The sequence below is a fragment of the Emydura macquarii genome, unplaced genomic scaffold, assembly GCF_026122565.2.
Source record: "Emydura macquarii macquarii isolate MOO-44397 ecotype Brisbane River unplaced genomic scaffold, CSIRO-AGI_Emac_v2 contig_1146, whole genome shotgun sequence".
Lineage (NCBI taxonomy): Eukaryota > Metazoa > Chordata > Testudines > Chelidae > Emydura > Emydura macquarii.
Window position 1 is genome coordinate 753,199 of NW_027131283.1, and position 24,882 is coordinate 778,080.

Here is a 24,882-nt window from a genome sequence, read left to right on the forward strand (position 1 = left end):
GTCTAGAAGTGACCTAGTAGCCAGCCACAGAGCAAATATTTATGTTACCACACAAATGTATGCATAGAGGAAGATGACAGTGATTGTTTATTCTGAACCTAATTACATTAACGGTGATGATTTTTTAAAGAGGTTTCTGTGTGGTATGCGTAACAGCAGAACAGTTACCAATGTGTGAAACTACTCTTTTAAGCACTAATATTTACAATGAAGAAATTGTTGCATACCTAAATAAGACCACAGGATCCCCAAATAAATTATTTTAATGTTAAAATTGATGGTACTGGTATTTATTAAGCTCAGGATCAATTCTGGGTTCCCCTTCTATAGCTTTGTATTAAGAAAACAAACAACATCTCAGATAGTAATAACTCTCAATCAGCTTGTACTAGAATTTGTACTAGCTTTTACCAGGAAAGCTAGAGAAAAATTTTGTTTATATATCATTATCCCCTCTCTTATAGCTTTGTTGAATTATTAATGTATATTAAATAAAGATAGTCTGAATGATATTGTCTGCACAGCTGATATACAGGATTTTTTAAAAAAATAAAATAAATATTTCTTCTATGGCAGATACAAACCTGGGGTATTTTTAGACAGAAAATTCTGTATTAGTTACTGTAACTATATTTTAAATTGTATCAAGGATTTATTATGAAAATGGGTAATTAGGAACACACAAAGGTCATATGTCATGATTGGAAAATATTGTCTAGGGTTTCTTGTTTAAATTAGCCAGAAGGCAATGCAATGCCATTCAGGGAGTGTGAACTGCCCTCCTGCCATCCACTATAACCTAGTGCTGGCTGCAAGTTGATTTTGCTCAGTTTTATATTTTTACTTCTAAACTGGAATATTTTACTGTGTCCCTAAGAGCACCCCAAGAGCAGATGGAACACTGCTGTCATGATATTTACCCAAAAGGTGGCATGTAGTCTATCACTGAAAAACTAAAAACTCAACGATTAACAACAATCTTGTATGATGTATGTACAGTTAATCCACAAATAACATTACAGATATGCTGGGCATATATCACAAATATGCTTAAACCAGGCAAGGTAGGGGGAGCTGATCAACAGGTTTTCTCCAAATTAAGGAAAGAGGCGGGCACCTCAAACCAGGTGTGATGAAATTCAACGGGCTGTTCATTTGCATTAGAGGTTGCAGGAAGAGATCATTTGTATTGAAAAGAATCACCAGCTGGGGAGGAATCAACATGGAGTCTACAGCAAAGAGCATGGTCATGTCCCACCCAGCAGGACTGCTGCCTGGCTAATCAGTCCGCAGTCTGTAGCAATGCAGTGGATTCTTCCGTCCTAAGTGCAAGACTCTGCACTTGTCTTTGCTGAACCTCATCAGATTTCTTTTGGCCCAATCCTCCAATTTATCTAGGTCACTCTGTACCCTTTCCCTACCCTCTAAGTATCTATGGCTCCCCCCAGCTTAGCGTCATCTGCAAACCTGCTGAGGGCACAATCCACCCCATCCTCCAGAACATTAATGCAGATGTTGAACAAAACCAGCACCAACCCCTGGGGTGCTCCACTTGATACCAGCTGCCAACTAGACATCGAGCCATTGATCACTACCCACTGAGGCTGATGATCTAGCCAGCTTTCTATCCACCTTATAGTCCATTCATCCAATCAATACTACTTTAACTTGCTGGCAAGAATACTGAACACATCTAATTAGTTTTTGAATCAAGTTATATCTTTGGTCTTCACAACATCCCCTGGCAATGAGTTCCACAGTTTGAATAAGCATTGTGTGAAGCAGTACTTCCTTATGTTTGTTTTAAATATGCTGCTTATTAAGGTCATTGGGTGACCCTGGGTTCTTGTTATGTAAAAGGAATGAATAACACTTCCCTATTCACTTTCTCCACTATATTCATGATTTTATAGACCTCTATCATATCCCTCTTTTAGTCGTCTCTTTTATAAGCTGAACAGTCACAGTCTTTTTAATCTTTTTTGTATGGAAGCTGATCTGTATCCATAATAATTTCTATTGCCCTTCTTTGTACGTTTTCCAATTCTAATATTTTTTTGAAATGGAAGACAAGCTGTTGCTTTTTTGAAATGGAAGACTAGCTGGTGTGTCAGGGAGTTCTCACTTGCTGATGCTGAGAGAGGTAACACAGTAACTCAATTCTGGTAACCCCAGCAGAATGTCACAATCATCAAGTTGCACAATAAGATAAACTGAAGCAATGTAGAAGCAATGTAAGAGGACAACAAAGCAAAACAGGAACAGATTGATATGAGCCCTCTAGCTATGATTATGGAATAAGAGTCTTGATAAAAACTCTTGAATAGAAAATATAAATTTGAAAAATCAGGTAATCTTTCAGTATTATTCAGTACTCGTATGTGTAAGTATAAAGTAGAGTAGTCTTCCCTGAAAGAAGCCTTAAACAAGTTTAATCCTCAAGGCACCAAATTCTAGAGAGACCTCCTAGGAAAACATTTTTATTAAATCTTATCTAACGACACAGCTATAAAAATGTTTTCAATAGTTGCTTGTGGTAAGGTAACTAAGCTTATTAAACTTCTATTTTCCCACTGCTTCTGAGCCCAAACAGCTGGAAACCAGATAATAAAGAAATTCAATCCATCATTCTTACAGATGAAATTAATATCTGTCAAATTTAAAATAGCTGCTTAGATTTCCTTTTCTGGTAGGTAGCGGCTGTAAGAAAAACATGAAGTAATTTATAAATACTGCCAAGTTCAAGTTAATTATTGAAAACAGAAAATAATTACAGATGATATTAAATTAAGCCAAGATGTATAGTATATGTAACACAAAAAATAGCTCTGTATATTTGAATTAAAAATGTAACCTTTTCTGATAAATAGGCCTGGTCCATGACACTGATAATTTTAGGATTAAGGATAAAATAAAGGACTAAAGTCAGTGCAAGGTGATAATTAAAAAGCATCCTCAGTTTCTTCTAATGCCTTAATTGATTAAACAAATGTGTAGCATTTCAGTATAAAAACTGCATGCACGACAAGAGCATAGGAATGTAGAAAATTTTAATTAAGTACGTAAATAATTTATCAGGCCCAAGCAAATTTATTTATCTCACCAAGCAAATTGCATACTGTCCATTCAATGCAGAAAACAACTGAAAAAGGTAGCAAGCATAAATGCATTTTAAAAAATTAGAACTTTATTTTTAAAATAAGACATACTAATTCATTTATTGCATACAGCCAAATCACTTATATGCATGTTTATTTTTGTCTTATGAAATTCAGGTGTGAAACAGAAATGGAGAGAAAAGATACAAAAAGTCAAGGATACTACTACCACTTTTTTCCAGTGAGGTATGGCACTCATTACAGCAGGTTACGAGTTTATCTTCCCAGTTGCCCGAAAAATTTAAGACAAAGAAGCAAAAACAAGACTGACGGGTATCATGTAAAATGGAAATAGATTGCATGAAGCTTCTCCTCCTTATTCACTAGCCAGTTACATAAGAGAATACAATGAATATTTAAAAGTACAAGGACTGTTCTACCAAAGTCCACTGTTGGCACTCACTTCCACAGAAGTTACCCTGGGCTGGGGATGAATGCTGCACCTAAAATAAGGGCAGCACAGTGGTGATTACCCTACTCGGGGGGGGGGGGGGGGGGAGAAGGGAGGTGGGGTGGTAAATTCTAAAGTGCACCAACGTGCACACACTAGGGAACTTTAGTTTATGCCAGCAGGATCTATACAGGCCAGTTAGTGTGCAATCTGGTGCACTTTAGAATTCACACGCATTTCCGCACTGTCTAGATAAGCCCTAACACACAATGCTTTCAGGAGCATGGGTATCTTTAGCTCCCCGCTGCTGGAGCCTTACCCTGCTTCAGCGAAAGACTCCAGCAGCAGGGAAAGGTTTTGGCAGACAGAGGAAGCAGGGAAAGTCTTCGGTAGTTTCTTGCCTCCATAGCCTTTTTTCTGCTGCCTCTCTCCTCTCCTAGCGCCTTTCACTGATGCATGTAGCTACACACCACAGTGTGGACACAGCCTGCTTTTCACTGCAACATGTCACTTTACATACCATATACGCTGCCATCAGTAGTGTGCAATGTAGATGTTGCCAAAGGCTAAGCCAATTGGAGACCACAAAGTCTTACGTCCTTTTTTTGTTTGTTTGTTTGTTTGTTACCATTATAATAAATCAGTGCTTTAAAATGTTTGACCATTTTTTATACTAATTGACCAATTATTTTTGGACTGGTCAAATACCCCACCACGCTGCAATATTGAATGACGAGTCCCTCTTCTCAATGAATTTCACTCTTGAAAGAAAAAAGAACCCTATGGCACACAATTGCACCGTGGGGAAGAAAATATAGTCCCGCTACTGTAACGTTGAAGCTTAAAATTGTATTTGCTGCCTAGATACCATTTTACTTGGTCCCCTAAAATACACAAATTAAAAACAATTAGATAAATATTGCATATAGGAATGTGCAGTTAATTTTGGGGATCATTTTATAGTTCTTCATAAAACTTTAGAACAAATCTTAACTCTTGTTTGTACATTTGAAACTTTCAAACTGCATCTTCATGCATTTATTTACTATTTCCTTTTGTTAACTCTGCTTACTATTTTTTGTTCATTATATTTGTGTTTCTGCAGAAATTAATGTATTTTCAGCAGCATCTCTGCTGTTACTTTAGGGGGGTCACTGGTGTGAATTTTAGGACTCTCAAGTAATTTAAAAAAATCGCAATAAATTGCGTTGTTAAACAATAATAGAATAACATCCAAAATATTTAAATAAACAGTTCCTATATTTTCAAAAATATTTATTTCAATTACAACACAATACAAAGTGTACACTGCTCACTTCATATTTATTTTGGATTACAAATATTTGCACTGTAAAAAAGAAACAAGAAATCGTATTTCAGTTCACCTCATACAAGTACTGTAGCACAATCACCATCATAAAAGCTGAATTTACAAATGTAGAATTATGTAAAAAATTGCACTCAAAAATAAAACCACGTAAAACTTTAGAGCCTGCAAGTCCACTCAGTCTTACTTCTTGTTCAGCCAATCACTAAGACAAAGAAGTTTGTTTACATTTGTGGGAGATAATGCTCTCCGCTTGTTGTTTACAAAGTCACCTGAAACTGAGAACAGGCATTCACATAACACTATTGTAGCCAGTGTCACAAGATATTTATGTGCCAGATACACTAAACATTTGTACACCTCTTCATGCTTCGACCATATTGATATTAAAATCAATATATTTGAAAATGTAAAAATGTAAATATTTATAATCAATTTATATTTGTATTTGATTATTGTTTAATAATGTGATTCAAACTGCAATTAATCACAATTTTTTATCAAGTTAACTCAAAATTCAAATTAATCGCTTGAGTTAACTGCAATTAACAGCCCTAGTGATTTTAAAAAAAAAATATTTAAACTAATGACTCATTTCTTCCAGTTAATCTCATTTCAATATCTTGCACAGTTTTGCTTGAGATTCAGTGATGACTTCAGATACCACAGTGACCTATCTAGTCACAACATCATGAGCCAATATATTGACTGGAATAATTTGTTCTGCAGTAAAATGTATTCATAATGATGTACTCCCTCTTATAATAATACAATTTTATATATATAATGTATGTAAGCTTTTGATAGAGTGTGGCAGACATGATGCCCTCTGCTAGGGAAAGATCTGTCCTGGGTGGATTCTCAAGATATTCGGATCCAAGAATGTTGAGTTTCATATTGTATATGAAAGACTGACACAAAACATTATTATCTATCTACAAATGGCAGAAAAGAGGATATTTCATTAGCGTTAGGTATGTAAGGCAAGATTTAAAAAGGTATTTAGGCACATTAAAACATACATAGGTGTATTACGGGATTTACAAAAGGACCTAAGTCCCATTGACATTTAGTTTCCCAAGAGCTCCAACCTCCATGGAATCTGTAAAGTTAAGTATCAGTGCTCTAACCTCCAGCTTTGCTATAAAAATCTCAACATCTTTTATTAGGAAACCCAAATTTAGATTACTTTTATAAAAGCAATAATGTAAAAACAAATTGTCAGATTCAAAGTGCAATCCCTACATATTAAATAAAAGTAAGTTTGTAAGTGTCTCCTACTATTGTGAAATGCAGGGTGAAGTACACATACATTTTCATCACTACTAGGAAAAAACAGGGAAAAATGAAGTAATTTATTTCTGACGAACTCTACAGTGGTTGCACCTGTTTACTGTTCATGAGAGTTTTCAGCTTCTTCATTTTGTACATATGGACAGTAAAAATGGGATCCAAGAAGGTGTCTAAAACAATCTACTGCAAAAGGAGATTCTTACTCCATGTTCTGATCCCCTTCTTTGTGTCGTATCTCACTTTTAGATCATCCTCATCCATTTGAATGATGACTACGGCAATACGAAATAGAAGGTGGAAATATTACCCCATAAATTGTTACCAATAAAGACATACAACAACGATGGAAGTTACTTGATTTTGGTAAGTATTATTTTTCCAGCCTTTGAAATTAATGTCAATGTAATGTTTAACAAGCAAGAGAGCATAACATTGTAAAATGCATGCACAGCAGTGAAAAACAAGTTTAACAATAAACTAGTCAATGGAAAGCTTTGGTGGATATTTATTTGCACCCAGTTTCACATCCAACCCACCAACATATTTCGTCTCTACTATTAATGTTCTCATATGATATCTGCGTCCAAACAAAAATATCAGAAACATGAACAGATGAACAATCTCTCTCCTTCAATTCCAAGTGTCAGAGCTCAACTATTCATCATCTTCTCCACATAAAATTCCAAATAAATAATTTTAAAAGGCTAGGTTTGCCAATGTGTCTTTAGTCAGTTTAAAACCTGTTCTCTCTGTCTCCTCCCAGTTATTCAATTGCACTTGACCCTTCCCATAGAGTTATCAGTCAAAAATTAAAAAAAATATTTCCCAATTTTTTTGCAACCATCAACTGCTCAGTTAATCCTACATCCTCATTTTCAAGAAATTTTTAAGTTTTCCCTACTGTTCCGATTTTCTCCCTTGTGCTGTTTTTAATACACAATAAACCTTCAGTTTCTATTTTTTACTTAATACTGCCCTTACATATGCAACAATGAAAGTATGATGGATATCATATTGTTCTGCAATAATTTATGTATATTGTCTTGTTGACCAGGATGTTTATTGTACAAATATATACCGCTTCTGTTTTTCTCATTTTATTAATTTCATATTTTGAGGTTTATTTCTAGCAATTTTTGAGTTTAACGTAATGTTAAAAAATTAGGGAGGGATTGGAGATCTTTGTATACATTGTAATGAGTCATCTCTTTGCAATGTTTCCTAATGCACTTTATCATAATACTGTTTCAATCATCACTATGTTAAAGCACACCAGGGAACTTTTAGTGTGCATCAGTAGAGTCCACAGACACCAATTAACGTGCAAACACCTTAATGCGCTTTAGAAATCACATTCCCATAGTCAGCATTACTGCTTTGTGTAGACAAGATACAAATAGCCATTTTTGGTGTTTTTTCTTGGATAAACACTGCATTTGTTTTTAATTAGAGAGTTGTTTAATCAGTGTTTTCTGCTTTAAATCAAAAAAATCAGTAACCCTATGATATATCGATTTAGTTTAATAGGAAGCTGTAAGTAAAAGCAAGTAGGAAAGAAACAATGGTTTAAGGTAACCACCACATGCTAACTTTGAAGGTTACTACAGGACAATGACTGAGCCATTGGCTCTAAAGAGTCTGCCTCAATCTCCAGCAGAGCCTACCAAAATCGTTTGGACAAGCAGGGCCAAAGCACAGAAAATAACAAGAACAAAGGAACTTTGGCTGGATTTAAAGGAACTTTTTCTCTTAAGAGGGAGGTAATTGTTGAGGCACTCACACAGGTTGCCGCTGGGGTGTCTGAAGAATTTAGGCCTACTTAGGCTTCCCAGAGGATGGTAAGCCTTTGCGAAAGATAGGCTTCCTTGCAGATTATTGTTTTAATATTTTATCTCTAAATGCATTGTTTCTACTGTAACAATACTGTGACTTAAGAAGGCTGACTGGTCACTATATTCACCATTGTTCACAGATTCCAAGAAGGAAGGGAAAAAATGCAAGTGCCAAATACAGTTGGATCTGCTGAGTCTAAGAGAGAGGAAAGTGTGGAATTCCATCCCCGGAGAGGTAAAGGAAGGAAAGCATGACACCTGAGGGGGTTACTCAGAGCAATCAGGAGGGGAACAAAGGTGCAGCTAGCCCTGTAACCTTAACAGTGAGTTTGCTAGATACCATATTCTCCTGTTCCCACTTGCCCTAGTATCTTAATTCTACTTTATCATCACTATTCAAATATAAAGCTAGAACAAGTTAGTTTTTAAAAATGTCAGTCTCTTAATTGTGCTCATCTAGAGTTATTGGGCAAAGAGGGTCAATTCTGGTAAGGAATTATTTTAATAATTTACTGGAAATGTTTGAAAGACTCTGAAGAGAAACAGTGGAAGAGAAAGAAAATGCTAAGAAGCACAGTGGAACAGGAAAAAGACAGTGAAAATTACTAGACTGAGTGAACACTGATAACAATTAGAGAAACAGCCCTACGAATGGCCCTATAAAATGCAAGGCCCAAATAACAGTAGAGAAGAAATGACTGCAACTGCCAGGATGAGAGAATTTATGAAGCACCAAAGAGCACTGCAGACAGCATATTTCTCAGTAGACATACATGTTGAGCTGGGCACCTGCTAACACAAAAACAGCAGTTAAAAGCCTGCAAACAAGTCATCTGGTTTCAGTCAGTTGAAAAGCACACTGAAGAATACAGATGTGCTAAGCAGGAACTGCTTTGAGGCGTCTTCTCATATCGTCACAAGTTTTTCAGCCTAAACAGGTGACTCATAAAAGCAGTGGGACAACTGGGTGAAGGTGAAAGAGGAAGGGTTTGAAAGTCCAAACTCTTCCTGATAATTAGGAACATTTCTAACCGGGGAGTTCAGAATATGCAGTGCTAGCATCAGGAGGCTGTTTTGTGGTGTATGAAGTGGAATTGGGACTGGATGAAAATATTCTTTTTTCTTCTCTTTTCTTTATTCTTTTAATTCTAAAGTCTGAAGATTGCACGCACTGGATCTTAGAAACTCACATGTATGAAATTACCTAAACTGCAGTAGCTCAAAACTAAAAAGTAATCAGTAGTAGAGGAGACATTGCACATAGCTACAACACCATCAATTTTGTCTGCAGTAGCACTCAGTGTGCAGAGTGATCCATTGCAGGGTGTGGCAATGGTGAGCTTTCTCCTGAACAAATACAAGGAATACGGCAAGCTTTTTTAGATGTGAATATAAGCTGTTAGAAGAATACCCAGGTGCCTTCAACACCAAAATTCAGTAGTGTAGAACAAACTGTGTGAGAATCCTAGGATGCAAGCAAATAAACAAAACAAAAAAACCAAACCTTCTCCTGGTTTATTGAAAATTACTAATTTTTGCAATTCATATTTAAAATAGATATTCGTAAAGCACCTCTCCACCTGTGGGTTGACACTCCAAAACTCCTCTTTGTGGACCTATGCTGTGAACTGTGAGATGGGTACCCATAATATATCAGTATTGTAACCTTGTCAGTGGATGCTACGTATAGATATCCTGTGTAATTTTATACTAGCCATCAGAATTAGTGAGGACAAACTGCACTATCAGAAATTACAGCACTTCAGTTGAATTTTAAGTGCAATTCTATACTGTAGGAAAGGGCAGCAGTGTCCATGGGTAGCAGACCTGGGGAGAAAAGTTGTAATATGTAAGAGAAGCAGACTCGGCAACCTCAGAGCTGCATGAAAAACACTCACAAGGTTTTAGGCAGGAACTGGGGCAAAATGTTTCTTAAAAGGTTTTTCAAAAGAGAGGAGGATGTGGGAAGAGAAGAGAGCAATTAAGGCATGATTTCAGATAGCCCAGGTTAGGACCTAGGAAACAGTCAGCATGGCAAAGGATTAAACAGTGGCGGCTAAGGACAGAGAAACAAGCAACTGAATCCCTATTTGGCCAACACTGCCAAGACCAGTCAACTCCCCACAGACCGTAAATGTCCACTTACTTCCATGCCCATTTGTGCCACACATTTTCTCACCTTTGTCCAGTGCAACACAGAGATAGAGATAGTCAGAAAATGTTTTGGGGTTTTTTGGCAGAAACTTCCAACTTTTAATTGAAAAGCTGAAAACCAAATCTCTCCCCCCGACCCCTGAGTTTTGGCAACTGAAAATCAACAAAAGGAAAAAAAAAATCATACAAAAAAAATTCTTTAGGAAAGCAAACACTTCTTGCAAAAGATTTTGTTTAGTTGAAAACTCAATTTTCTGTCTAAAGACTGACAAAAATTTTTTGACCAGCTTTAATAGAGAGACTTAAAGGGAACCGTACTTTGTCACGCCACCTGCCGGAAAGAGGGCAGAAAAAAAAGAGAGCAAAGCATATGACAGAAGCCCATCTTCCCTTAAAGCAAGAAAGTCAGGCCACATGGGGAGCATTTGTAATTGGGATTATTGCAGGCAAATTATATACAACTACTTTTACATTGCCTTTCCTGCAACTTACTTTAACTCTTTGCTAAAGCACAGGCAAGAAAGAAAGCATTATACAGAGTCAAACCAAAGGCCACTGTATTTAAAATCCTGAATTTAGTTCCTAACACATCTCTCAGTCATATTCAGAGGGGGGAAAAAAATCACAAAGTTCTTATTATGAATATACTCACATTTAATACAAACAACTGTATTTGAAATATTCTGAAAGATCTTTAAAACAGACCCTTGTAGATAGCAACACTTGCTCCTCCATTGTTAATTTATTCGCTCTCCTTAGTTTGGGTCAGAAACTAACTTTGAATCCAAAATGTTACAGGTTTTAAGACAAACATACAAAATAATCCATTCCTCCTATTCTTATAAGGCTCTCACTTTATAAAATACCCAATAAACTCAGCTATGTCAGATAAGAGATTTACAACCTCTCATCTCATTGAGCTGTACCTCTTCTTTTCCTTACTAATTAGGACAGCAAACCAATTTAAAGTAGCAACCTAACAGACAAATATGGCTTCCACAATCTCACGGAGTGACAAAAACTCCACTCTCAGTGCTCCTTCTAGCTCTAAAACACATTGTAGACCATGCATTCTTTTAATTAAGTGCTTTATTAGCAGATAAAGACTGGAATAACATTCACCTCTAGACAATACGTTACAGTTTTTGAGAACTCTCTCTGACAGCAGCCGTATATTCTGGCCTTGTATGGTCATTGTTCAGCTGAGTTCACTGGAAACTTCTCTTAACTGTTAAATATACACACATACAAACATCTATAAACATTTCTACTACCCCTCCTTTAACTCATGACAAAAATGCATTGTTCCCTAAGTTGATTTACACCTATTTTTTCTTTTTTCTATCTTTCACCAATGGTTTACCTCATTCACTTCAAATTTGACCAATAAGTCTCCTATGACCACATATAACACTTGAAGCAGAAATGACCTTTCGTGAGCATTTAGAGGGAGCAAAACATCAGGATTCTAAAGGAGAACTGGTTACAGCCTTATCTACAGATTGACTACAAACTCTCTATGATATACATTTGTATGTATATGATTTTTTTGTATGCATGTCAGTATGTGAAAAATGTATATGTGTAATAAAGTATGCATATAAGATTCTAATTTTTTTTCAATTTGATAAGCAAAGAAGTGAAGACTTAAGGTGCCCCAAACAACTTTAACTCTGCAGCTGTGTTGCATGGTAAACCTGTGCACCATCCATGCTCTATGAGGATTCTTTATGTGAAAGGAGAGAGAGAATAAAATCTTTACTAAAACAATCTACTGAAGCATGTTAGAGCATATCTTTCTCCAAATTAACTGCACTAGATGTGTTTGTCACAGTTTCAGGGTAACTGCACCTGTATCTTCCCTCTGTGCTCCACTCTAGGAGTAACCAGTCAGGTGTCCAACAATCATCTATCTCTGGGCAGGGACCCTTGTTCCACTCCGTTCTGACTGGGGGCTTTCACAGTTCTTCACCTTACATTGAGATACCCCCCGCAAGCCAGTCTGCCTAAAGGCCGGCTTTCCCTTCAAAAGCTATGAACAGTATATTGTATTACCAGCAGTTACAAGTTATCATTCAGCTCTTTCTAAGCAAGCACATTTATTCTTAAGGTAAATGCAATAGAGAAAACATACAAAAAACAAGAAGCATTCCTATACATATGTTAAAAGCTTACCAGAGGTCACCCATCAGTCATACAGGGCCTAGGAGACCAAAGTTTTTCCAACCCTTCCACAAAGGTTGGGGCTCCCTTAGGACACACATTTCTGTCCATTAGCTGAATCAGAAAGAGGGCTCTGAGCCTGTATAAAATCAGCCTATTTATGCTAAAAGCCTTTCTTTGTCAATTGTCTCTGGAAAATCCACTTTGAACCAGTATATTCAAGCCTTCCAAGAGGTGGTATGTTTCTGGAGGTGTTTACAATCTGAGTGATTCACCTTAATCACCCTCATTGTTTTTAGTTTCTGGAAAAGCTGTGGCAACCTTTCCCCTTTGGAGTTGCATACAATCCCTGGCTCATATAAACCATTCATTAATATACTGTTTTCCCAAAAATACTGCATGGAGTTGCAACATCTGCCACAGTCCTGTGGATTTCTTACAGCCTGATAAGACTCTCCATCTGTTCTCATATCTCCTGTGTAAGTTCACAAAAACTGTCCTATTCATTACATCTTGTAAATAAATCATGAATGAAATGAACTTCAAATTTGTCTTGTACCCAAATGTTGAGTTGTCACTGTAAAACTATGAATAAAAGTTTTTTTTTTTAAAAAATAAAAGATTTCTTAAAAATGCCAGTATCTCCAAAAATGGATTGTCCCTCATCTTTCCTCCTCCCCCGCCCCCCATATATCTTTTCACTATCATCTGCACATGAAGAAATTGATTCAGAAAGATCATTTATGGGAGAATAGAGATGGAGCAGCACACCTTCATTAAAACAAAAACCATGTAATAACTACAAAGAGATTGACAAAATATGTACAAAATTTAAGGACATGGTACCACAAGTCCTACTCCTATTTATTTGGTCCTGTTTATTGTGCAACTGTGTACTTTTTGTGGCATTATGGAACAGAAAATGTAGTTATAGTGAAAAATGATTACCCAGAAAACAAAGAAAAAAGAAAAGTGAAAGTAACCTCCTTGTCTATTCTTGTCTATTGTTAATACATTAAGAAGTCTATAACAGCAGCACTGAAATGGCTTCCTATGCCATCAAGCGGGGACTTCAAAAACCATCTGCTCTTGGGAATGGGAAGGACAAAGAGAAGCAGAGAAGGTATGGTAAAACCAATTTGATGGCTTGAGCAGCTCAAAGGTTTCTGCAAAGGCAGCTGATTGGTGGTGTGCAGAATTTCTTCTAGAAGATGTAAGTAAAGTGTACAGAAACTCAAAGCTTCTGAATGAAATACTGAGAAACATAAAACCTGTTTTGAAAGATTTGTCAAGTTGTAAAGATAAGAAAAGTAGAGTTTGTGTTGTCAGAAGTAAACTAGAAAAAACAAATGCATGTGGTTTCTCAGTTCAGTTATAACACATATTAACATAGTAGTTGAATTCAATTACTTCATCCAATTTTAGGATTACTTGTGCCTGGCTAACATTTTGGGAATAAAGCAACTGCTTGCCATTCTCACCAAATCCCACCAACACTGGCTAAAAAGGTAATCAGTGATAGTAGGACTGCAATTTCCCTCTCTGCTGTTACAGCCTCTTCTCTGACCATCACTGTGTATTTATCAAATGTTTTTCTTAAAAGAATCAATCATTTATCAAAATCAAAGAAAATCAGTCATGAAGATCTAACCAACAGGTAGGTATAGGAAGAACAATACAAAAATGGTAACACAGTAAGTTCAGTGTGTGTATGAGGAACAGCTGATGCTAAGCACATATCAAAGTTTTCAGAAAATCTTTATTATATTTCAATTTTAATGGCTTCATGAGTTTTCATTTGAAGTCCTAAAAGGGGATTTTGATAATGAAATCTTTTGATGGACATCTACATCTTTAGTAAACACTACAGAAAGAGCAGCTTAATTTAGAAAGCACATTGCAACCTTTGAGCCATTTTCTTATCTCTGTTTTCTTAGTAACTGTGAGAAAGTTTCCATAACAAGAACAAAACGCAGTAGGGCTAAGTCATCCATTATGATCCTTTTCCACAAGTAACACAGGAGGAGAGGGTTCACTAAGAGGAATTACATAGTTCCACTTACACTTTGCAATTCAAAGTGAAGTCTATAAATGAGACATCTCATTAGTTTGAGCAGATGGATCAAAATTAAAGGCTGAATCGCCAACTTGTAATTTCCCAGTAGCCAGGAAGAGCTTGAAGTCTTGCAGAGTATGACTGCTGAAAAATCAACATGAAAAGATTTTGTCCATCTGTCATAACACATGCCTGTGTAGACTACAACTACCTCCTGCTGTCCTTACTCTTTAAAAATGAAACTGCACATTACATCCATTAAACACACGAACATACAACTTCAGCTGCATATCACACTGGAATCCATATTATAATAACGTGATAGGAACAAACCAACATGATTTCTGCATGAGTAAATTATGCCTTTGTACAATGTTAGAACTCTCTGAAAAAAAGTAAACAGAAGAGCAGATAAAAGGATATCCTATGGATATTATTTATTAAGACTTTCCAACTAGCAACATTTTTTATACAGATCCTTACAAGAGCATGCTGAGGAAACTTGATAACCACAGGAGGGAAGAATTAACTTCTGTCCTGGATTTTAAAAAAACTATACTTATTTCCCTCTACTTCTGCTTCTCTAACGCAGTGTTCTCACTATGGTGTCTTCTGTTCCAGTGTGACACAGACCATGCAGTTTTTTGGTCCTCTGCGGTAGTGATAGTAGATACTAACATGAGATACCCCTCTCCTGTCAATCATGCCACAACCTCAGCAGAACCTCACCTAGAAGCTTTCAGCCAGTTACTAAATTGCATACAGACATCCCAAAGGATGTAAAGAAAAATTCCAAAAAGCACGACCTTAGCTGGGTGAAATAATCCTCTATGATATTTCCAAAGAAGTGGATTTAACATGTAAAGCGGAGGAAACAATTTGCAGATACCATGTGCACAGAATTCACACTCCAAGGGAGTAAGTAGCTTGAGGGATACCTAAAAGAAGATAGAATGGCAAAACATAATAGGTAATATTAAAGAAACAGGCTTATGCCCACCATGGATGCAAAAAAGTTTATATGTAAAACAAGGAGTAAGTGTCACACAGTAACAATTCCAGAAGAACAAATGCTAATCTCAAAATTATGGCAAAGGATTAAAAAATTCCTTCTCAGGATTGTATCCATCCTCCCACATGGGGGCAGAAGATTCAGAGACACATTAACGTCTACATTTTTATATAATATTTGACGATGAAAGTGACTATAGAAGCTATCTTGGTAGTAGGAAAAAAAGTAATTTACACAACATGCTTCATATTAATGTATAGCACTCATTGCTGCATAATAGTGTGAAAGCAAACAGTGTAGTAAGAATTAAAAAAAAGACTACATGTTCTGAGAATAGAATCTGCAGTTACACTAGCTAGGATAAAAGAAAGAACACATCAATCATCTGCTAGAGTCATTAAAAAAAATCCCTTCATCTTCAGGCTATAATGCTCTATTGTAGAGTCAGGTGCGTTATGGGCAGGGTTTATGCTTCTTTTGAAGCATTCTGCATTGTCAGAGACAGACGACAGACCATCAGCCTGTTCCAGGATGGTAAATCCTATGTGCTCTTTAGAACTTAATATAGAAACAACACATTTTAAATCTTCAAATTAAAAAGAAAAATAAAGATTTGTTAGTAATTTAAATATGAATTGTACTGTTTTCTGTAAGACTGTCTTCTCAATTACAACTATTTTTTTAGCTGTCCCCCAAGCTACTTGCATCTGATACACCGTGGGCATCACTGAGTTAAAATACATAAACTGACTTCTTGTAACTTTACACGGATGCAGGATTTAAATTTCTCTTCCGGATTTTCAACACACTGACATGAAAAGGCATATGCAAATGTTCTGAAGTAGAAAATGACAGCCAACCATATTTATCCTGATATTTTAAGGCTAGTAAGCTCTGTGTATCAAATAGTATTTTTGTCATAGACTGGTTAAAACCTATATATAATGTACATACACTGAACTTTTAAAGTAAGCGCTCAAACTTACAGTGTCTTTGAATAGTTACTACCAACCACAATCTTGATCCCTCGATGTGGTACCAAACGGAGATTTAAATAGCACAGAAAACAATAATTCTGCTGCGACAGAAAATGTACTGTTTATTGACCTGTTGGTTTGAAATATAATGTTCAGAAATTTAGTTCAGTGATTGTGTCAGCTATTGAAATTGTTACATTAAGAAGACTATAACTTCATTTGACCTCTCTCAGCCATAGCATAGACCTTAAAGTAAAATGCAAACCCATAGTCATATTGTTATTGATACTGAACCTCAAAACTATACAAACACATAGATTTCTCCCAAGGAGATTACACTGCTTACTAAATTTTATTTGAATTTCCTCCATAATATTATAAGGTTATTGTAGTTTGTAGTAAAATGGAATCAAGAAAGCAACAGGTCCTTTAGTCAAAAAGATTGCTCCACTCAAATTTCTTTATGGAGATATCACTGACAGATCAGTCGGAAAACTTTTTAACATTGCACATCTGAGAGCAAAACGCAAGGTTAAATACCTGTTGACAAGAGAACCTTTTTCATCAATGAGGCAGTGCTCATCACATTTAGTGAACAGGAACTCCAGAAATTTTGCAATAGCTTTGTGTTAGCTTATGATGAATTTGGACTAGTCATCAGTTTAAAGAAGACAATGATTATGGCACAAGATGTACTGACAGCACAAGTTTTAATAGCTGGCATTATGCTAGAAGTTACGCACAAGTCCCATCTGGATCAACTTACCCATCTCTAGATGACAAACTTAATTCTCACATCAAAAAAGGAGCCATCACAGTCACTCAACTGACCAAGCACATGTGGGCTAACAGGAAGCTGACACTGAGCCACGTTCTGAGCATGCAGGCATGAGAGAAAGCTAACCACCTTCCACACTTGCTGTCTTCACTGTATTTTACATATCAAGTCAGAAACCAAAGTTTCTGATACTGAAATATTAGAGAAAGGAAAACTGCAACAACAAAAAAATCTATTCTTAAACACAAATGACTTTGTTGGCTCAGTCATCTGCACCAGCTGGATGATGGACACATTCCAAATGACCTCTTTATGGAGAGCTTGTGGATTCTCTGTGGCCACTGGGTTGACCTAGGCTCAGGTTCAAGGGTGTTTGCAAGCAGGATTTGAAAACTTTCAACACTGACACTGAAAACTGGAAAAGGCAGCTACACTGGAGGGCTGTGCAGAACCAAGGAGTTGAAGAGGCTGAAGAAGGGTTGTTGAGAGAGAGAGAGAAGCAAAGATGAAAATACAGCAGGCCTCAAATGCCAATAGCCAATGATTCATCTTCTGGCCCTGTGCCTTGCCACCATGTGTGGCAAAGACTGCCACTTGAGAAGTGAACTTTTTAGCTGCTTGTGATGCTGTATTTACTGAACTGCTTTAGTGCTTACACCATAGTCTTTGGAGATGGATTTCTGACATCTATTGTAGTTACTCTAATCACACACACACAAAAAAAGGATTTTTTAAAATTATTTTGTAACAAAATATATTTTTCTAAGGCAATACCAGAAATTGTACATATTTAAATCTTACTGATTTAAAGAGATTGCTACTATTAGGTCTAGCCATAGCCAGAGGCAATACTAGCAAACCAGGTGAGAAGCGACAGATGATAAATAAAACTCACTTTATTGCAAGGGCACTTAATAAACATGCTTGTTTTCTATTTACAAATAGTACTGGCGGAAGAATCAGATAAAACCCTTTGCTCATACCAACAAACTGGGCTACCTCTCCTTTATTTGAATGTTGATGGTATCAAAGAGATTATGTGCGCATTCTTTGTGACTGAAAGTGATCTTTCAAATGCGTAGGCCACGTGTAGCATGGCACCATTTCTTGACAACACATTGTCAGGAGAAGGAGAATAGGAGTCATTATGGGAGCTTGACGATTAAGAAACTGTTTTTGAGGTAATTTCTCTCTTAATTTCAACATCCACTTCTTCTAGTACTGACCAAATATTTCCTCTGAGAAACAGACCATACTTGGAAATCCCTCCCAAAGTGTGGTATATGTCATGTTTATTCTTAGATGTTTTTGGGAAGTGGACTGAAATTTCTTTTACCTCTAGATCTTTTAGTGTAGTTACTATGGAAGGATTGAGTACTTGCTAGCATTTATTGTTGCACTGGCCATGCACCATATCAACCATGGTCACTTGCCCTAGATGCACCAAGGAGGAAATGAGCTCTATAAGCTGGTGATCCAGAAGTAGAAAATAAAACACGTGAAAGACAATTCAGACATGTGGATCATAAACCCCTCAAACTGCTTCTTGACTTGACAGCAGTCTCAGATAAAAAAACTCACTTCAGAAACCTCCATTACAGACTGAACTGGAAGACTAATTGTGATTTTTAGATCGGATGCTCCGAAGAGCAAGAGATAGGAGATTCTCTACCAAACATTTTAAACAATGGAATTCTTGCCCTGTGATGTACACTTTAATTTCAAACAAACAGCACACCTCTTAAAAACACAGGAGAGATGGAAGTAGACCAGAGCTTGAAAGAAATTCCAATCACTAAAGCTGCATTTAGTTACATTTAAAGCTATACTTTAGAACTGTCACTCAGGTAAAACAGACTCTTTACAGCAAACTATGAACGGCAAACAAACAAACAAACAAGAAATGAATGGTTTAGTGACCTGCTAAGTGGAAAGGAAGAAGTGATATCTGTTAAAGAAATGGAGTTCTTGTAATAGTGGTAGGAGAGTTCACTATTGATAGCAAATATATTCACACATCCCCCGACTGTCAATGGTTGATTGATCAATAGATCAGACCCTAATAAAAACAGGTCATTCAGCTGGTGTGGGGAACTTCTTCAGAAGCAATTTCATGATGTAGTTCCATAACTTCTATTTTATTTTTATTATAAATGGTAAGAAGACCAGACCTGCCATGCATTATCATTCAAAACTAATTATAATCACTTAACAGTTATATCAGTTCTTTTAAAATGCTATACCAAAATATTAAATATTTTCAGCCTTATCCTTTTTAGCTAAAAGTTAATATTTAGTCTGTAAATTTCATGCATGCTAATATTTCTCATAAAACTATTTTTACTGCTCAGAAAAGCTAAAAAATTAAGCCTTTAAGTTAATTCTCTTAGTACACAGAAGAGGAAAATAAAGCATTTCTTTAAAATACAGACTAGAAATTCTTGTTCAGACTTTTTTCTAAGAAGACTCTGAGTAAAAAAAAGAAGAACAATAAAAAATGAATATACCTGGTGTCCAGCTGTTACTTGCTTCAAAACATTTTCATAACATACTTCGTCCATATTATTCATCTGCTGCACCTGGAAAATAAAAAGTGGCATATTACCAACTAAAAGTAAAGGCACTCTCATTCTAGTTGAAACATACTTTATATTAAATTAATTAAAAGAAGTCCATCCAAATATTTATTAGAAACAAACATTAACTTCTAATATCACACACACACACACACACACACACACACACACACACAACTTAGGTTTTTTCCTTCATACTGAAGTCCTACCAGCATATTCACATTAAAATCAAATCAAATTATTTGAATATCAACCACATCTAATAATTTGCTAGTAAAACAAAATTTATTTCCTATCCATATAGTAACATTCACAGACATAAGATCAGCTTTCCAAGTCATTGTTTTTCATTTCCCCCATGGAAGCATATACATTCAGATAATTCCAGCTAGTATTAAAAGGATTCTCCACAGGTATAGACAGTGTCATGGGAAATAGAAACAATTTTGCAGAATAGCAGACCCTTTTTACACAAAGTTCCATTAATCCATCACATTGTTATTCATCAATACCACTATACCAAGAACTTACAATTAAAATTGTTGATATGATACAAGTGAGAGAAGACAGTGCTGTGGCAACAATACAAAGAGTAACATTGTTATTCAGTTTATCGGTTGCATTACAAATGCTAGCCACAGAGAAATTAGTGAAATTGTTCTATTCTTCTAAATTTAGCATTCCACATAAAGGAAACAGAACTCAGAATTTGTTGGTTTGTTCCTTTAATATAAGATCTCCACTAGTTTCAAATAATCTTCTTGCTTCTACTTTACTAAGGACAGTTTCATATTTGAAATGCACAAGTTCAATATCTGCTTCTTAGCTATTATCAAAAAGGTAATAACCATAATCAATCTTACTACAAACATTAGCCTAATTTATGTCCAGGAAACATAATGGAAAGGTAAAGGATATAGAGTTTCCATTTGTACACACATAATATTAATAGTATAGGTTACAAAATTAAACAAAAAATGACTAAATGTGGCTTTAGTTAAAAACATTTAACGTAGTATGCCAGTAACTTTGTCCATATTTTATTAGCACTTGCAGGAGAGAATCATAAGCCATGGTCATGAGTACTGCATTTGACTATAATCACTGCAAAGTGAAGATCTATGCAATTTAGATAAACATGAACATATTTGTTTGACTCTCTCAATATCATTGCTTACTTTCAAAGAAAGTTTACACAACATGAAGGTTGTGACAAACCAAAATGAAACAAGGGAACTCAAAAGTCAGAACACAGTCCATAGCTCATTTTGTTTGAGTGGCGAAAAAAGACACTTGGTGGATGAGTTAAATCTTCCAGCAACCATCAAGAAATAATGGTAAAACATGCAGTATTCAGAAAATGGAACGTTAAGCTCTCTCTGGTATATACAGAATGGTTGAAAGAATTGTTAAACACAGCTTTAATGGAAAAAATACTTTTCAGGGGTGAAAAAATACATCCAAATTTGGCAACACACGGATGCAGTAAAAAGAATGCAACATTGCAACATAATATTCCTTTCAGACATGTAGTTATTACTAACATTTTAGAAATTACATCTGATATCCTATAGACTAATTTCATGATGAAGTGCTAGGTCTTCCCTGTATGGGAAGAAAAAAAAAATTCTAAAAGATAAAATGAAGTTAAAAGCATAAAGCACAGTATGGCATTTGAATCCTCTAAGCAGAACATCACACATGACCTGACCCATCCTCCTATTTCAATTCAAATTGTCAGCGCTAATGGGAAGTTCTATTGTACTCTCCAAATTTAGCTTTTAAATACTACTTAATAAAAAGGAAAAGAAAAGACTTTTTGAGGAGTGTGCTGATTCTAAGAAAGGAAAGGAAGTAAGAGTATAATGAACAAATTTTGAGAAGCAGGTCAAAAAGGTAAGGTAAGGAAGAATAAATGAATGGTAATGGCAGTGCTGAGCTCAGATAATGCTGAGCAATTTAGGATTAGGAGAAATTAAATTAACAAGAATTTTTCTTACAGTTATATAAACATTATATAAGTGCTCTATAAAACACACATGAAAATATGGTCACTAGAACTCTGGTTGATGGTATCTGAATTATCTTTCTGTCTATCCCTTTCCTAATGGTTTCTAACATTGTTAGCTTTTTTGACTGTCACTGCACATTGAATGGATGTTTTCAGAGAACTATGCATAATGACTTCAAGATTTCTTTCCTGACTGTTAACAGCTAATTTAGATCTCATCATTTTCAATGTATAGATGAGATTGCAGTCTTCAATGTGCATTACTTGCATTTATCAACACTGAATTTCATCTACCATTATGTCACCCAGACACCCAGTTTAGTAAAATTCCTCTGTAACTCTTTGCAGTCTACTTTGGACTTAACCATCTTGAATAATTTTGTATTGTCTGCAAATTTTGCCAACTCACTGTTTCCCGCTTCTTCCAAATAATTTGTGAATATGTTGAACAGCAATGGTCCCAGGACAGATCCTTAGGGGAACACCACTATTTACCTCTCTCCATTACGAAAACTAACCATTTATTCCCTACTCTGTTTCCTTTCTTTTACCCAGTTCCTGATTCATGAGAGGACCTTCTCTCTTTCGCCTGACTGCTTACTTTGCTTAAGATCCTTTGGGGATGGACCTTGTCAAAGGCTTTCTGAAAGTCCACATACACTATATCCACTGGATCACGCTTGTCCACATGTTGGTTGACCCCCTCAAAGAATTCTAATAGATTGGTGAGGCATCATTTCACTCTACAGAAGCTGTGCTTACTCTTCCCCAACAAACTGTGCTCATCTATGTGTCTGATAATTCCATTCTTTACTATAATATCAACCAGTTTGCCTAATACTGAAGTTAGGCTTACTGGTCTATAATTGCCAGGATCGCCTCTGGACACTTTTTTTTTTAAATTAGGGTCACGTTAGCTATCCTCCAGTCATTCGGTACAGAAGCTAATTTAAATGATAGGTTACATACCACAGTTGGTAGTTCTGCAATTTCACATTTGAGTTCCTTCAGAACTCTTGAGTGAATACTATTTGGTGCTCGTGACTTATTACTGTTTAATTTATCAATTTGTTCCAAAACCTCCTCTATTAACATCTCAATCTGGGACAGTTGCTCAGATTTATTACCTAAAAAGAATGGCTCAGGTGTGGGAATCTCCCTCACATCCTCTGTATTGAATACTGATGCAAAGAATTAATTTAGCTTCTCTACAACGGCCTTATCTTCCTTTAGCACCTTGATCAGCCCACTCATTGTTTCGCAGGCTTCCTGCTTCTGATGTACTTAAAGATTTTGCTGTTAGTTTATGAGTCTTCGGCTAGCTGTTCTTCAAATTCTTTTTTGGCCTGCCTAATTACACTTTTACACTTGACTTGCCAGAGTTTATGCTCCTTTCCATTTTCCTCAGTAGGAATTAACATCCAATTTTTAAAGGATGCATTTCTGCCTCTAACCGCTTTTTTTATTCTGTTGTTTAGCCATGGTAGCAGTGTTTTGGTCCTTTTACTATGTTTTTAATTTGGGTATACATTTAAATTGAGCCTGTAATTATGGTGTTTTTAAGAAGTTTCCATGCAGCTTGCAGGGATTTCACTTTTCTGACTGTACCTTTTAATTTTCATTTAACTAGTTACCTCATTTTTGCATATTTCTCCTTTGTGATGTTAAATGCTGCTGTGCTGGGTTTCTCTGGTGTTGTCTCCCTCCAACAAGGAAGTTAAATTTGATTATATTATTGTTTCTTTACGAAGCGGTTCAGCTATATTCACCTCTTGGACCAAATCATGTGCTCTGCCTCCACTTAGGACTAAATCAAGAATGGTCTCTCCCCTTGTGGGTTTCCAGGACTATCTGCTCCAAGATGCAGTCATTTATGATGTCAAGAAACTATCTCTGCATTCTGTCCTGAGGTGACATGTACCCAGTCGGAGTTGCTTGCTGGCCCCACAAGCACTTCCGTGCTGTCTTCCTGATCATGGGTGGGTTGGGAAAGCATAGACAGAGACCTGATTCTATGAGGTTTGATACTCTGTTTAGGCAGTTTCAGTTCCTATATCATCCTGGAAGATATCTTCTAACATGGAGATTCAATACTCTGCATTATTCATTGAAGATGCCAGTAGCTATAAGGCACATTCAACTGACTCCACAACATTTTTCTATCTCTGATCTCTGATGACATTTTTCTAAGCCAATACTAGGATGTGTTCTTGGCCTGTGGTATTAATGGAAGTATCTCATCAACCTATCTTTTTTTCTTCTTCTTCTTCCTGAGAAGGGGTGTTTATTGATAATTTAACTTCCTTGTTAGATTTTGGGTTTTTTGGGAAACTAGTTTTTTCATGGACATTCATCTGTACTTGATAAAGTACTTGATATAGTTGTCTCCTTTCATTTTAAAGTCATAAAGCTTATTCTAAAGTTGCTATTAGAAAATTACAGCTTTGCCTTTTTCTAATGATGCAGTAGGAATAAACTAAACTTCAGATGAAGTATTAAGGAATGATTAAAGAAAGGCAACAGTAAATATTATTGAAGGTGCTTGAAACAATTAATGAAGGTTAAAATATGCACATCATAATAAATGCCATATGGTAAGCTATCCTTGTGTGTACAGACTTGAAATGGCTCCCCGACGGTTTTAAGATACCTTTTTTTTCTGCATTGTGGATAGAGTGAATTATTTAAAGAACCTAATGAGAAAGTCATTTTTCACTGTTTTTAAAAAATACTGTATTATTGATGGAGGCCTGAAACTAACTTTTGATTGAAAACAATTTTTTTAAAATGGGCTACCTACAGTATAGACGGATATTCTAAGGTAGTATGATAAGTTGGGCTACAAAATGTTTTCCTATCTTACTTTGTTTTAGAAATCAGACAGTAAAACATAGGGGAATTATTTTCAAGCTAATTCAGTGAAAGATATTTGAATTAGTTCTCTGTATTTAACCGCAGAATTAGTATTTGTTTTAAGTGTCTAGTATATTATCTTACACCAATTTAATATGTAGTAATGAATTTTAATTCAAATATAGTTAGTTTTATGTGATCTGAATGCCTTTGGTTATATTTTCTATTTTGGAAAAGAATATTGAAGACTGGGTTAAAAACTACTTTCATGTGTCTCGCTATCAAAACTGCATGTATCAAA

General features: G+C 35.9%; 1 protein-coding gene across 2 annotated transcripts in view; it reads right to left on the bottom strand.

Moving 5' to 3' along the window:
- Positions 1-24,882, bottom strand: part of ASCC3 (activating signal cointegrator 1 complex subunit 3) — a 479,889-nt gene that overhangs the window by 232,536 nt on the left and 222,471 nt on the right. For both annotated transcript variants that reach the window (XM_067546516.1, XM_067546517.1), the window contains one exon: positions 19,649-19,720. In XM_067546516.1, coding sequence (XP_067402617.1) covers positions 19,649-19,720 — 72 coding nt within the window. The remainder of the gene's footprint in view (positions 1-19,648; positions 19,721-24,882) is intronic.